This window comes from Podarcis pityusensis (genome assembly GCF_964106645.2).
Source record: "Podarcis pityusensis genome assembly, chromosome: 9".
Lineage (NCBI taxonomy): Eukaryota > Metazoa > Chordata > Lepidosauria > Squamata > Lacertidae > Podarcis > Podarcis pityusensis.
The window spans coordinates 7,866,290-7,882,539 of NC_138034.1; the positions used below are offsets into that span (position 1 = coordinate 7,866,290).

Consider the following 16,250-nt stretch of genomic DNA (forward strand, 5'->3'; position numbering starts at 1 on the left):
TTAAGTAGTAGCAGTTGCCAGGACATTGTCCTGTTTGCCTCTGTGTAGTTCCTTCCTTATTTCAGACATTGTGGTAGACTGCAATAATTAGCTGGTGATAACATTGCAGTGTTTAGCTGGTGAGCTACCACGATGTTGAAAACCAGATATCGCCTAACCCTTACACACATTGTGATTCGTGATATATTGCCAGCTCAAATATTATGAAACAATTATCAAGATGTGAATTTCAAACCGGTGTTGGGTGATATATTGATATATCGCCCAGCCATACTCCAGATATCTTGTAGGAGATGGGAGTCAGGGAGGAGGCTAAGACTTGTTTTATTTGCTAGAGATTTAGGGAGCAGATTGGTAAATGGTAAAAGGGGGAGATTGGTAAAAACGAAGTTGAAAGGCACCTTCAAAAGTGTTAACTAACTCTTTCCAAAACAACTGCTCAAAACTGCAAGAATAGAAGCTCACATAGATCAGGAACGGTAGCATCAAATCCTTGAGGATGTCAGGATGTCAGTGTGGTTAATGAGCAGAATCAAGGAAGCTATTACAGAAGCCTTCCTTCAGAAGATGGAAGCCTTGCCCATAGGAAGACAAAAAAGGAACACAAACACTGGCAAGAGAAATGCAGGCAAACAAGAGAGCCGAAAGAAGAATCTGAGCAGCATATTGCTAAAAACATTAAGAAAATGTAGTTAACTACCATCAGAACTAGGAAACCAGCCACAAAGGTGGTTGGACTGCTGGATAACAAGGGAGTGAAAGGGGTGCCGAAAGAAGAAAAAGAGACTGCAGAGAGACTGAATTGACTCTTTGTGTACGTCTTCACTGTGGAAGATGTACAACAGCACCAGGTCCAAACTGGTATGTTCACAAAGATAGTGTGAACAGCTAAGGCTGAGATCTATATGCATCTACAGATGAAGGGTGGTATACAAATTTAATAAAAATAATAAAATTAAAATAAGACAATTAGTGGCAATGAGGAGATCTAGATCTTATTGGCCCATTAAAAATTAACTATTCACCAGGTGCAAATGTTATCCCTCCTGAGTTTTTTTCAAGAACTCAAATGTTATTATTGCTGGTCTGCTAACAAAACTATGCAACATTTCCCTAAAATACCAGCTCCATACCTGAAGACTGGAAAATGGCCAAATGTAACATACATTTTTAAAAGAGATCCAGGAAAGAAGATGTCATTTAGCATGTGGACAGGGACAATACCATACAGACTATGAACTTGGACTTTGAATACTCTTTTGATAGTTCCTCCTCAAAGACTCCTTTGTGACCCCAATGTGACAAGAGGGCAAGTCGTCGGATGAAACAGTAGCTGGATAAAGAACAGGAAGCAAAAGAGTAGGAATAAATGTTCAGTCCTCACATTGGAGAGAGAAGTTGGGTTCCCTCAGGAGCTATAGTAAAGGTAAAGGGACCCCTGACCATTAGGTCCAGTCGTGGCTGGACTCTGGAGTTGCGGCGCTCATCTCGCTTTATTGGCCGAGGGAGCCGGCGTACAACTTCCGGGTCATTATAAATCAGTATATTTAAGGTGACGGATAGGCCATCTCCCATCCTTCAACCACAAATCCACAGACAGAATGCGGACCACCTCAATGAAGCTTGTAATCTGCAGACCAGTTTGGGAATTCCTGCTTGAAAATATTGTACTCTCAAAGCATATGGGAAATTCAATTTTATACAGCAAAACATTAAGCAATGCTAAACACTTTTAGCATTGCATCGTTTAAAATGGTAGATTCCTGACTTTTGTAAAAATAATAAGAATGCTCTCTGTACTGAGCATTCTCATTTGTCTCATTTTAATGGAAAGTTAATACAGATTTTGTATAGGGGTGAGGGGGAGATGAAATAAAACTTACCCAGTTGGTACTTTGAGTAACAACTTGATACTTGGCCAGGGCTGCATAATTGCCTCGTATTCCTTTCTCTGATATTCAGGTTGGTGAGTTTGTACTGTGTCCTCCTCCTCTTGCTTGTTTTCTTAGGGACCTCAGCAGGACCATCTTCAAAAGTGACACGCTTGCTTGGTTTCTTGCAGTCTTGCTCAATATGCAGGTCTTTAACCAAGCTGAAATTCTTAGCTTCCTCAGCATCCTTTTCACATCTGTCAGACGTTCTCTGCTTAGCAGAGTGGGACCTTAAAGTACAGTGCCTTTTCCCCTGAAAGTAGCCGTGACTGGCACTACGATCTACAGATTCCGGAGTGCAAACAACAGTGCTACTGAAAGAATGCTGTTCTTCAGCCGGGTTGATTTTCTTCAAAAATATTCTACAATCCTTAAAGGTTTTGTCTTTCCAGTCATCTTCACCAAAGGCATGTGCTTTCCCGATATTTTTTTGGTTGTGATCTACGGATTGTGCGCTTGGTCTACAATTATTTGTCAAGCCAGGCTTTGTGCTGAGGTCTGTCAATTGTGTTTTCTGTTGATAAAATGCACCTGTGGTTTCATTTCCAGTTGAAGTGATTCTCGGAGAGTCTACAAGAATTGCGGGCGATTTAGTGTCTACCGTACCATTCTCGTGGCTTGTGCTCGTTTTGTTGTTAATTTCCTGACTTGTGTTAGCAAAACACTGGCTTTGGCAGAAGAATCGCAAATGCTGCTTTTTCGATTTCCAGTCACTTGTTCCATGATTATACAGCTTTTTCACTTGTCTCCACCGATCATGCTGCAAATTCTCAAATTTGGTTCTTCTTAATTTCGCTAAAGTGAAGTTACGTTTCCTCTTTAAGACTCGAGACCTGACTATTTTATGGAGAATTTGTATCTTTCCCGCTGATTTTGATGGCGTGGATAGTGCAAATTTTTTAAAGTGCTTTCTCAAAGGACTAGTATTACAATCGCATTGTCTTGTTCCAATTTTAAATTGTTGTGTACTGATTACTTCAACAGGATTGCGAGCATTCGCCTTTCTCACTAATGCCAGTGACTGCGTTTCCGTAGTTTGCATAAACCATGTGCACAGTTCATCTATATTACACTTTTTCTGGAAAAGCATTTTTATAGGAGAGTTTTCAAGCTGTAACACGCAGGAGTCCAAAGGCTTTGATACTTTAATGCTATAGTCTTGTTCAATACGACACCGCTCATCATAGAGACATTTTTCAAATTCTTCTCCGTTCACGTGCAACCAAGTATTTGTTATCTGTTCATATCTACTATTTAGTTCTTTTAACAAGGAATCATTAGAAATGGAAGGATCCCACCATCTGAGGGAAGAATTTGATGAAATGGTGGGATCTGATGACATTTCATTAACAAATCTAAACTTATTATTCTCTGAGCTTTTTTTTGCTTTTTCTGGGGCCTTATTTCCTGAGGTATCTTTGGGTGCCATGTTTGACTGTTTTATTTTTTGATTCTTAGCATTTTTCAAACAGAGCTTATAGGATTTGTGTAGAAAGGCACGTCTACAAGACAGTGAGTTAGAGGATGCTAAGGACTGTAAGAAAGGCAGCGATGGTCTTCTATCTCTAAGAGATTGTCTCAAAGGGATTTCAGGTTTACTTGGTGCTATTGTAATAATTTCATCCGAAAAATCCTTACTTTTATCATTCCAATAGCCTTTTGAAACATCCAACTTATTGCATTGTTGATCAAGCTTCTTAGGAGACCCATGTTTTTCTAACATAGTCTCTTGTTCTAAAGGAGGCAGGTAGCTGTTAATACTCACTATTCTTTCCTGAGATGAAATCTGGTTAACAGTCACTGATATGCCAGATATTTTTACTTTTGCTGGTCTACCAGGTTTTCTAATTATATTTAAAGGCTTCTGTTTTGGTCTTACGATATTGCTGCAATGGGATGGTAGCACTGGGCTGCTCTCTAAAGGTCTAACATATTCATAGCCAGATGCAGAGGTCTTGCGTTCAGTAGAGTTTTGCATACTTCTGTTTTTTGGCAAACTATTCCTTGTTTCTGAGTTCTGCTTCACTTGATCAGATTCACATACAACGTGATTGTGAGGACTTGGTACCAAACTGACTACATTTAGGCTACTTTCAGAAACACACCTCTTAGTCCTTCGTGACCTTCCAAAGACAACTGTCACAGTAATGTTCTTGTTAATATTATTGTCCTCTAGAACATCTGCATTGGAGCTCACGCTTTTTTCCCTAGCACTGAAGGAATCACTTATATTATTGGCATTTTCAGCATCTACCTTAGGCTTTGGCGGTCGGCCAATTGGACGCTTAATCTGCTTCACAACTTGAGGACCTAATTTTTTTGGTCGGCCCGGTTTTCTTTTCAGAGAGGATCCATTGCCACTTTGTTCTACAGGGTTTTCATTTGGCTTATGCTCACCAATGTTTGTTTCATGAGCAATTACTGTAGGAAAAACAGGATTTACTTCATTTTTAGGGCTGTTTTCAAGAGAAACAGTTTTACCAGGATCCGCAGCTTCCAATTGTTTTTCTGCCAGCAAACCTGTTTTCCGCTGAAGAGAGTAAAGGTCAATGTTTAATTTAGCGGAATCATTTACAGAGGTTAGCGTGTATTTCACTCCTTCGCTACTATTAATCTCTGAAAGGAACATAAGTTTTATAGGACTAGTGTAATTTAGTGCTGGAGAATTATCTCCCACATCAGAACTTGACTGCAAGTCCTCATTATGGTAAGTCAACGTATCTGAATTGAATGCTGATGATTTCAAAAGGCTTTTATATCCTTCATCAGACACTTTTTCTTCTTTTGTTGGCAGACATTCCTGTTTGCTATTATTGCTACATGGAGCATGAGCTTGTGACAGTACATATTGTCCCGTACTTCCACTTTCACTCATGCTAATAAGAAGACCATTTTTAGCATTATTGTTGGCTTCATACTTGTGCGTATCTTTCAGTTTGCTGGATATTTTGTAACTATTAAACAATGGCTTTTTAGTCTTTTGAGCCATATTTATTGTATCTTCCAAACGCTCTACAACAACATGTAGATTTGTGTTTCGTACAATCTTATTTATATCTTCGTTGCTGCACGTCTGGGCCTGTAAATCTTTGAGCATTTTTTCTCTTTCCATGCAGTTAGGTTTTTTCCCGTTTGAGGATTTTTGAAATAAAAAATTGTTTGTCACATACACAGAGCACCACACAGGAGGAATAACATTATGTTTGGTCCTGTCCAACATCCTATCATCATCTCCCTTCACAGAGACTGGATCCATATGTAGTTCACAATTTCCATGTGTTTTAGCCAAGCGGTTTTGGGATGCTGTAGAAGTATTTTCTGAAAATGCTACTAAACCAGAATTGGTCTCTGAATTATTCAGAAGTAGTTCTACTGTCTCTTCTTGACCTATTGGCAAAGACTTTGATTTAATGGGAGAAAATAGCTGATATTTATTTTCATTAATTTGTAAAGAATGATCTTTTGATGTGCTATGATTTTCATTTTTGTTTGGTGATAGTTTGTAATTTTTTTTCACATTTCTTTTTGAATTTGCCTTTTTCCTTATGAAGGTTTCATCCAGACTGGCTATCTCTCTCTTAATTTGCAACGATTGTCTTTTAAACAGTGATGAATCAGGGGAATTATGCAGTGCAAATAAGGTTTCTTGCCGTTTGCGAAATCGTGTTTGGATAATTTTATTTTCTGCTTCTTTGTCATGCTGGCTCAACAACTCCATAAAATTATAATCATTTGCCTTAGCATCATGTAAGAGAGAGGTTATGAAGCTCTGTAATTTAATATCAGATTCTGTTCTCCCATCACTCTTAGATAATTTTGCAAGATTTGCTGTATCAGTAGTTTCAATTGATTTTAATTTCTCATTAATTCGATCCATTAAGTCCTGAAAGGCGGCAGCATTTTCAACTTTTTCAAGCTTATCAGAATTTATAAGGCTAGTTTCTTGATTTGCACTTAGAAAAGTCTTATCCACGTTACCGGCCACTTCTGCAATGCATAATTTATTTTTCGGTTCACACACAGAACAACTTCTTTCAGCTCGCGACAGGGAAGGAGGCTGATTACGATTCATTTCAAGTCTATTTAGAGATCCTTCAACTGATTCCTCCAAATAATCATATTCATCAGCTTCCACAGGTGATAATGTAGGTGGCGAAGGGCTGTGGCCTCTGCTAGCTTTGTTAATCTTTTGCCCTGCTGAAACGAGATTTGTACAAAGTGCTGTTCTTGCCGCGTGGCTCTTAGACTCCTTTAACTGTTTGAGGCAGCACCTAGGAGGACTAGAAGGCACAGGATTCCCTTTGTTTACCACTGTGTTAACATATCCAACAGTCACAGACTGGAACGACAAACGATCTAAGTCTTTCACAGAGACTGACAGAGGTGGCAAACAAGTATTTGGTCTTTGATTTTGTAAACAGCACCTTTTCATTTGCATGTTGCCATCACAACTGCAGACTGGAATGTGCACATCATCTTCAGATGCTTTTGAATGTATAGTTTGCGGCAGTTGGCAACTGCCAACAGAATCAATACACGATTCTTGGATTAAAAATTTCAACATAGCTAAAATCTGATGCCCGTGATAAGAGCATAACGATTCCAAAACCTTGCTTAGAGCAGAATTTCCTCTTTCCAATTTAGATGTTTCCTCTGATTTTGCATCATCTGTTGCACTTGAACTGAAAACGAAAAGCAGATCAAAACAAAAAGGAAATTGCAGTTAAATATGGCACAATATGACTGAAGATTAATTCTGATAAGGTACCAAAACTCTTATTTCAAAAGTTACAGTTCCCCTGAGGTTCTGCATATACATTGTATGGAACACATACAACATTAATGAATCTGCTAACATTATGTGCTACAACAGTAAGAAAAACTCAAGCTTGGCTAATAAATTATTTTTTAGTCAGATAGATTCTCCAATATAAAATATGCAACTGCACCTTCCATAAAATAGTCTAACCACAGAAATAATAAGCCTTCATTTACTCCAGTGAGATAATATTTTAATTTAAACAATAGTCACGATATGGTTGTCATACTAATCACATTTTAACTATGAGTAAATTACATTTAAATCAATAGGACTCTGGGCCGCTTCACACATGGCCAATTTCTAATACAAATATCATGTCTTAATAGCAAATTTCGTGAGTTCTAAAAGTACATTTTGTGCTACAAAAGCACACAGCGCAGGGAAAAAACCCTCAGTTGGTTGATGGTTTCCCCTACTAGTACATGGAGCAAAACATACACATTTGAATTTATCAGACATGACTGTATATTTGTTTTTATTTTGAGTATATATTTTGTGGTTTTATATTTTGATTTTGTTCTGTGAACCACCCTGAGACCTCCGGGTATAGGGTGGTATATAAATTCAATAAATAATAATAATATATTCAAGATGTAATGAACTTCCTACAAGAATGTCGTATTTCCATACAGGAAATTAGCCATTTGGTAAGCAACCCTTACTCTGAAAAAAATGTGTTCTGGAAGTGAAACACTGATATTAAATTTCATTTGATGCTTATTTAGGTTAAGTTACCAGTTAAATGAGAAATGTAGTAGTTCCTTTTATATCTTGAATTTAAGAAATCAGTATTATTTAAAAAAGCTTTACTTGGGCCAGACTATTTCCAATCTCTTTCTAAACAGGCAGCAGTCTGCTAAACATAAAAAAAAAAAAAAAAAAAAAAATTGAATGGATACTGTGTAATGTTGGATATTTAACCACCCACTGAAGGTATTGTTCTAAAAATGCTGGCTTTTCTTTTAAAATCTGCATTGCATATATGAATCTGGACCCTGTGTTGCTTTAGTTCACTCAAAACTTTACATGAATGGTTTTCCTCATTCCTTTCAAGGACAGAGTCAACTCTTGCTCTTATAGAACTATGTTGTCCTTCATTTAAATAAATGGGAAAGCCCTTATGGGTGCCCACAACATGACAACTGTGTGTAGTGGGTACCATTTTTAAAGTCACTGTACAACTGAGTCAATGAAAAGGAACCAAGTGCACATATATTTCAATTTATAGGACAAGTCTATCTATCTATGGAAATCAATGTAGTTTTTATAGTTTAGAGTAAATCTATATGGATGTAAATAGGGCTTCAACTAAAATAACCAGTTAAATATTTTCTCTAACTACATAATATTTAAAACTATTACTACTTACCTAATGATTAATTCAAACTGAAAAGCTAATAGCTCATAGCAGAAAGTAAATACAGATCTAAGAACAACATTCCTCAATCATTAACATCTATCAATATTTTAAAAAGTACTGATTCAGAGAAGTTAACTTATATTAATATAATTCTGTTTCAGAAAAGTATGTATATTCAAACATATCACCAAACTCTGAACATGACACTAGCTGTCCATTTTTCTTTTCTAAAATATTTAGTGTTTATAGCTTTAACCTTATAAATTGCAGAAAATGTTTTTTTTAAGATATACTTTATCAGATCACATGTAGCATTAGTACTGCTGTTGATTCAGAAGTTGTAAAGCATAGTCTTGCTCTTGTCTAAAAATAATATAGAATTTCTCTAGATTTACACTATTCCAGTCCCTGTTAACAGATTAAAAGCTCCAAATTTACATGTCAAGTGCTCCTAGGTTACCAAGAGTATAGAGTATTCTTTTGATGGCTCAGGTAGCTCTGAATAACGATTGTGAAGTAGCCCCAAAGAAAGGAAGACCCAAAGCCCATTGATAGAGAACATGCCTAGAAGCGAACATAAAATACAATATTTTATGTCTTTAGCTAAAATAACTGAGGCTGTAGGGCTGGAAAAGACCTCCATTTGAGACTTTGGAAAACCACTGCTGGTCAGGTTATGCAACGGTGGCCTAAAAGGACCAATAAGCTAAATCTTTACAATCGAAGTTCATTTATGTTTATGTGCAACTGTAGTGCATCAATTATAGTGTTGGTGGTGCAAAGTGGGTTTGGTACCATTGACTTCATATCATGTAAGTGTGACACAGAAAAAAATAAAACTTCCTGTTATTGATCATATATAAAAGTCTCATTCTGACTTTTCACTGATTTAGATGGGACTTTAAATCCCTTCAGCAGCCATAGTCTATCCATCTATGAATGGAGACGATCTCTAGAGGTCAGTAAGCAACTGATATAATAAAAACCCAAGTTTTGCACTGGGTTATAGAAGACCCGTGTTCAGGCAATGTAGATATTGCAATCAGGCTTAATTCAGCAAAAATAAGGGGGGAGCTCCTTCACCCCCATTATCCTGGGTAACAGGATTTAGAAACACTTGTTTACCCCCCCCCTACAGTTCTTCCCTTAAAACTATCCATTTGCACAATTACTAGTACAGTATGTGCAAGATTACCTCCTACTGAAAAGGCCATGGAAAAAGTCAAGCCATGCTTCCCAGCAACCAGGTTACAATGAGAAAAAAGTCATCTTGCAAAATATTCAGTTTCAGAATGTGTTCTATAAACTTGAATAGTCAAGCACAATAATTTAGATTGGCATGATACCAGTCATTCCCTTTTACAAAGTAAATAATCTCTGCAAGGAAATGTATGCATTAAAAATGTTTGTATGAATTTCTCAGACCTTTCCACTTCAAATATAAATGTCAGCCCCTAATTGTGAAAGAATGACATGCTTCATGTTATTAGGGCACCAAGAATGGCAGAGAAATAAACTATAAATGTATCTGAAGGTATGATTCCCATCAGTGATAAAGATTGTAGAAAAGGAAACAAGAGGTAGTACATACATATACCTTGAGGACACATATACATACATAGAATAGCTTAGCTTCTCTACTGAATTTCCAATACTGTTTCTCGCTGCACATATAATGCCATGCATAGATTAGGCTACACAGTTAACAGTATTTTACTTTTGTTTTGACACTAAAGGGGAAGTTGCAATGAGATTTACCACTAGTCCTATGCATTTTATTTTACCACAAAGTGCAGAAAAGTTTAAAAGCTATCTGTTGGCTTTAAGTGGGCATTTAAAAGAGCATGTTATAATAATACGGATTTCCTCATCTGGTCTACAATTAAAATACAGGTATTTACGAAATACTGGAAATTGAAACTGATTATAAATGTGAAAACGAATTTGTAAAATTTGCAGATCAGAACTGATCAGTTTCCCTAACCATGGGGAAAAATCCAGCAAGAATTTCTCCTGCACATATCCCATTTAAATAAATGGAATCTGCGCAAGAGGCAGTGGCCCATATATGAAAAATATTGCCCTGTGTCAATGTTTGTGCTAAGTGTGTAAAAAGTGCAATTGTAACTTATTGTAACTTTGCTCTTGTTATACCACTGTTGTCTTGCCCATGGATTAAATCAAATGAGGCAACATAAAAGTATTTTTCTTTTTACTGAATGAGCAAATCAATGACACATCAGTTTTGTAAATTTATGTGCAAAAGCATTGAAGTGCTTTACTAAAAATTACAACATAGAAACACATTAACAAATTCATACAATCAGATTTAGAAATATAACAACACAAAGAGGAAACAGAATTACAGTACATTTACAACACAAGACAAATACATGGAATTCATTAGAAAATATTGTAATAAATAATTCATGAATTATAGTGCAATTGATTTATGCATAAATAGAACTAATTGCCTAGAAATCAGTTATTAACAAAATCTGTCAAAAATCAAGGCAGCCACAGAGTTTTACTAAATTACTGCAACAATGGAAATACTGCAATTAAAAAAAACACACAAATACAGGTATTTGTACTGTAAACAACTAAAAAAACAGTATTACTAAAGTTAATATACAATTTAATTTAATATAAAATAGTCATTAGCTACCAGAAATGGTTTAAACAACTTTACTGAGCAGTAGTTCTAAAAACAGAGGCACTGTTTTTTTTTTTTAATATAAAATACTTGAGAAACATTCAAATAAGTAGAAAGCATGTAGGGCTTGCTTTCACCTTCATTTAAAAGTCTGCTGAAATATGTATTTTCAGAGACTTGTCAATTTCTAAGTAGCATCTGGTAACTGAATTTAAAAGTACTTCAAAATTATAACTTAAACAACCTTTTTAAAAGAACACATTAGGGATGGATAAGGGGAGTCTATGCATTTCCCTGCCTTTCCTCAGTTGTATAATCAAAGGTTCAGACCATTCATTAGAAATAATTACATTTATTTTTTAAAACATACAGGTTGAGCATTATCTACAAACTATCAAAAAATATTTTAATATACTATTTCTGACCAAAAATAAATACAAGTACTAAAATGCTGAAAATTAATATTACATATAAAACTACCACTGTTAAAAGTCAATAGCAAAATGATCCCTGATTTTATGAATCCTGTTACTTTTTTGGTCAGGCCACCTTTTAAAATGATATTAAAAGTGTACTGTAATGTCTTTGATATATATATCTCTGACTAAAGTCTAATATTGTCTGAGAAATTTAAAAAAAAAAAAGGCTGAGATCTAAGAAGTCGTGCATCAGTGGGAAATCCTCTCACAGTGGAATCCCCCTCTTATGTCACGTAACACAGTGGTCCAGAAGGTCTTGACCCTCAGGAACCATTTTTCAGGGGGAGCAAGGAACTGTAGTGAGAAGGATGGAAATGATGGGTGTCTAAGAAGGATCCCAGCTCATGTATTAAGCAGTAAGCTAAGTCCCAATAGCTCTCCAAGTAAAATGTTCTAGAAAAGACAGTGAAACCTGTAATCTTTTTTTTTTCTACTGGGAAAGACACAAGAAATCAATCATCTTAATCCTGACAAAAATATGGCTTAGTTCTTCAAAATGAAAGATGACCTGGACACCTGATGTTTGATGCTCTCTTAATTTCTCTAATACAGAATTTTGCTTTGAAAAGATTTCCTAATACGCAACAGAGCTGAAGAAGATTCAGCACGGAACTAAGAGGCCAGTTTTGTTACCTTTATTTTATATCGTCACTCCAGTTTTTAAAATATCAAAAAGAAAGGGTTGATTCCCCTCTCAATAGTTTATTATGAAATGTTACCAACTGAGGTGGATAGCATACTTTTAAAATATAACGGCATGTGAATTCAGATGGTATAATTCACAGAGTCGAAATAATATTACCTTACACAAAATGTTGCTTAGAACGTGTTCAGTCACACATGCATGGCAAAATACAGTGTCTGAAAATTGTAAGCTTTCCCATAAAAATCTAGTTTTTCAATGAAAAAGGCCATGGGTGTCTCCATTAATATGAGATATGATTTGACAGTATACCCAGGTTACATAGCATAAAATCTAGTGGCTATGATCCTTCCCTTAGGGGGCACATTGCCAACACATAAGGAATTTCCATAGGGTTCAAAAGCAATTCTGTTGCTCTGCTTACGCCCTGAGCCCATGTGAATTCACAGGTAGCACAGTGGATGGTTTTCCGGGACTGGATGTGTACGTGTGTCCCAGACGTTCACACAGCCCCACTTGGTCAAGTTACATAAGCTCTGGTGCTTGCAAAAATTGGAGGTGCACACAGGGATCCCATCTCCCAGGCTGCCTTAGTGCACTGCTTGCGTGCTTACTGGGAGAGCCAAGTGGAGCATGGTAAATCTATGAACACAAAGGGATTCTTCTTGCAGGGAAGGATCATGCTCAGTACGAATACTCTGAAATTCATTTAAAAAACTGTAATCTAAAGGTAACTGGTCCTCTGAGATTCTATGAAAAGTTATATATTTAAAATGAACTGCCCGGCTTCCAAACAGTAAATATACAAATAATCTCTAGTTACTGAAGATTCGAAACAGTTTCACTGTTTCATATCTGTAATTCTATAAGACCCTGAACTGTAAATTTGGTTATTAGCAAAGTGATGATGTATCGGCCCACCAAAATGAAAACCTGATGTTCATTTTGATAAAGTAAAAAGTTTTGAAATGTCACAGCAGCAAATACATTACTGTTACAAGTGAGGTTTTTCAGTAGGAGTGTTACACAATCCTTAAATAAAATGTAAGTAGTCATAACACCAACTAACTAATCAGCACACTTAAACCAAAATAACCATTCTCAAGCTCATTCTGTGCACATTATGAACATGCTCTAATCTGCATTCCAACTTTCATCTTTAACCCTTACAAGTTAGCTTATTTTCCACACTAAAGGAAAACAGTTAATTTTATGCCTTTAGTATTCCATCTTATTTAATAGTTAATCACTCTATAGCTACACTAAATTTGTCAGTTTTCACAAGTATATATTTTGTAAACACCAATTTCTTGCTAAACCAACAATAAAATGAAAAGAACCAAGTTTTATACCTAACACACGCTTTTTAAAATGAAACTTTATCTATATCAGATGTTTAGCCTTTATGTAGTTTCTCTTCCATAGAAAATTCTATATTCAGCTAATACTTCACATTAGTTTCCAAGTTAAGAAACTAGCACTGTCCCCTAAATTTCCCTTGATTTGTATTATTTTCAGCTACTTGCAACTTCTGAAAAATTCTGAGGCATAAATGTCTTCAAAGTATTAATCATGTATTTCCTTAATAAGATGGATTATTGAATGGCTAGGGTCACTCTTCATCAGTAAAAAAAAAAAATGCTTCACATGACAAATACATGTTATTCCAAACATTTTATGCTATTGACTACTGAATAAAACCTGAATCTTTTTCACTTATTTGTACAAGGATTATATTAAATACAAACTATCACAATTGTGATCGATTCTATCATTTTGTCCACAGTGAAAACCCTGAATAAAGTTATTCTTCAAAAAGGCATGTATGTGGTTTCTGAACTGTAAAATTTGTCTTCTGTCTAAGTGAATTTTTCTGTTTCTCATGTGTGTATGTTGAACACAGCCGCATACACACACACACACATACACACACGCACGCACACAGAGGTTTCTAACAAATGAAACTATATAGGCTTGCTGCTATTTTTGCAGGTGCCAGTCCCTGAATCCGTTATGTTAAATAACCCAGTGTCTTGCAATCGGAGTTTCTTTTTCGGCGGAGTCTTCAGCGTTCCAGATCTTTCTTTAACTTTGTATTCTAAAGTGCTGTGAGGTACCCCATATATTCCTTGTGCTTTGGAAACACTCATTTTTCCACTCATTACCATTGTGATAGCTTCCTCCATTATTTCATGATCATATTGTCGGTAGCGACCACGTTTTTTCCTTGGCTGTTTGTTATCCTTGCGATCTAAACCATCTTCTGTGGATTCAGAGGTGCCATCAACAATTCCATTCTTAGCATTAAGACACAAAGGAGAGAGGTCCCCATGCAGAAAGTATGAATCAACACTTGACTGAGTTACAGATGCAGAACATTCGATTTTGTTCTGTTTTGGGAGTATATTTTTCAATTTTTGAAGAGCTGATCCTTCTAAGACTGATGGGGTTTTGGAAACATGGTACATAACATCCAGAAGTCCAGCACTATCAGGCTGTTGTTTGGGCACAGCATTGATTCTTAGCTGTGGAATTTTTAACTGTACTGTTGGAGCTGAAGTTTCATATTGTACATTTTCATTTTTTTCTTTAAACTGAGTGACCATTCTTTGTAGAGTTAACTGATGGAGGTAACTGGAAGCTGTTGGGAATCTTAATTCTGAGGTTTCAAGTAGAGTGAGTTTACTTTTTTCTGTGCGCTCTGCTTGAGCTTTTGCCCACAAGGCTACTTTTTGCAGCACTGCACAAGTTTCTCTACTGTCTTTGTAAGAGTAACTGTCATTGAAATGTCGAGTTTTGTTTCTAAAGGGTGCAGGCTTTCCTGCTGGTAAGGCTTCTAAGTGGAGAAGTAAAGTTTTTTGAGGTATGCCATAAAGTATGCCTGCTTTATTAATGTCCAGTGCTCCGGACTGAATGTCTTTCAACGCTTTTGAGAGCAAACCATCTGCAAACTCAGCACTTCTTTCCACATAGTCCTCTCTGTGTCTGTGGAGTCTCCTGGATGGATGGAATGAAACGATGGTGAACTGATGCATGAGAGACTCTCACACAGCTATGGAAGGGAAGGGTCCACTCCTTTATTATACTCCTTGCTTAGGTAACATCACTGCTTCTGATACTTTTAAGTCTTTGAGATGTGGTAGCTATTGATTACCATAGCAAAAGCTACAGTTCTGGTAGGACCATGTGTCAAAAATGATACCCCAGCTTCTACAGCAGCCCTTCCAAGAACTTTAAATCCTAGCTCAGTATTTGATAACTTTCGTATCTGCTTGCAATTCCCTTTTGACAGATGCTTGCAGAGTTACACTTAAAAACTTTACACAATTTAACATCCATTGAATGCCCCCATCCAAAAGGAGTTTTGTTAGTAGAAACGTGACGTTACCGCTAAACAAGTAATAAAAGAGTCAACCCCCTCATAGAAACTTCGTTGCAACTACTAACAGAAAACATATTAAGACATCCAACTAATTTTTCAGTTTTGCAATTAAGTCCTAATCTTACTAATTGCTAATTGCTAATAAAACGATCTATTTTTTTCCACGACTATCTGAAAAAACAAGCAATTTTAAAACAACATGGAATAATTCTATTGAACGGTTAGTCTTTAAAAAAAAAGTTTGCAAAAAGCACAATTGACAAAAAGAGCCTGCTATTGATGGAAGGATGCTAAAATTATAATATCTGTTATTTAACTATTATTTCAGTAAATAGTACATTTCAGCACATTAAACATCTAATAATAAATGGGTCTCTCAGCAGCATGACACAAGTGGTAGTATCAAAATGCAAGAATGGCCATCAAGAGCTCTCTCTTTCATTAGGAAACAATAAGGAATATAGCTGTTTCTTCAAAAAACTTTCTACTATTAAAATGTAAATATTTTTCTTTGTCTCTAAATCATGAAGAATAAATTTTCTTCAATAGCCTAGTTTCCTTATGTATGTAAGCATTCAGTAAAGTTTGGTGATTGTTCTGATAACTTTTCTTTAACAGAAAAATGTGAAAAACACAAAATGAAACATATGAGTTATATATGAACACACAATTATGAGTGAAACTCTTTGGCAAAAGCAAAACATGTGTCAGTAAACATTTTACAGAAATCGGTTACAAAAGAAATCTGTTTTCAAGCTTAAAATTTAATTTCCATTTATTACGTTTAACAAAACAAAAATAATGCTTATTTGCTTACCCAGACACAGAATTTTCAGAACAAGATCCATCATATGCTGACTGTTCCAAGCTTGTTTTCTTTGTAGAAAGATCTAGCACTCCATCCCCTATTGTAATAGCAAACAGTATAAGGATTACTTATTTAATAGGTTTCCTTTACAGTAACAAAATTCATTTTA

At 35.9% G+C, this 16,250-nt stretch overlaps 1 protein-coding gene across 8 annotated transcripts in view; it reads right to left on the minus strand.

The window, feature by feature from the left end:
• Positions 1–16,250, minus strand: part of LCORL (ligand dependent nuclear receptor corepressor like) — a 65,552-nt gene that overhangs the window by 11,565 nt on the left and 37,737 nt on the right. For 3 of the 8 annotated variants that reach the window (XR_013990094.1, XR_013990095.1, XM_081019753.1), the window contains exons 6-7: positions 16,091–16,181; positions 1,884–6,613 (exon numbers count right to left, since the gene is read on the minus strand). Coding sequence is in view for 6 of the 8 variants with exons in the window: in XM_081019753.1 (XP_080875879.1) it covers positions 1,884–6,613; positions 16,091–16,181 (4,821 nt within the window). In the remaining 2 variants the exon portion in view is untranslated. Of the gene's footprint in view, positions 1–1,883; positions 6,614–10,463; positions 14,889–16,090; positions 16,182–16,250 lie in introns of those variants that run through there. The other 5 variants (XM_081019754.1, XM_081019756.1, XM_081019755.1 and 2 more) reach the window with 5 other exon arrangements.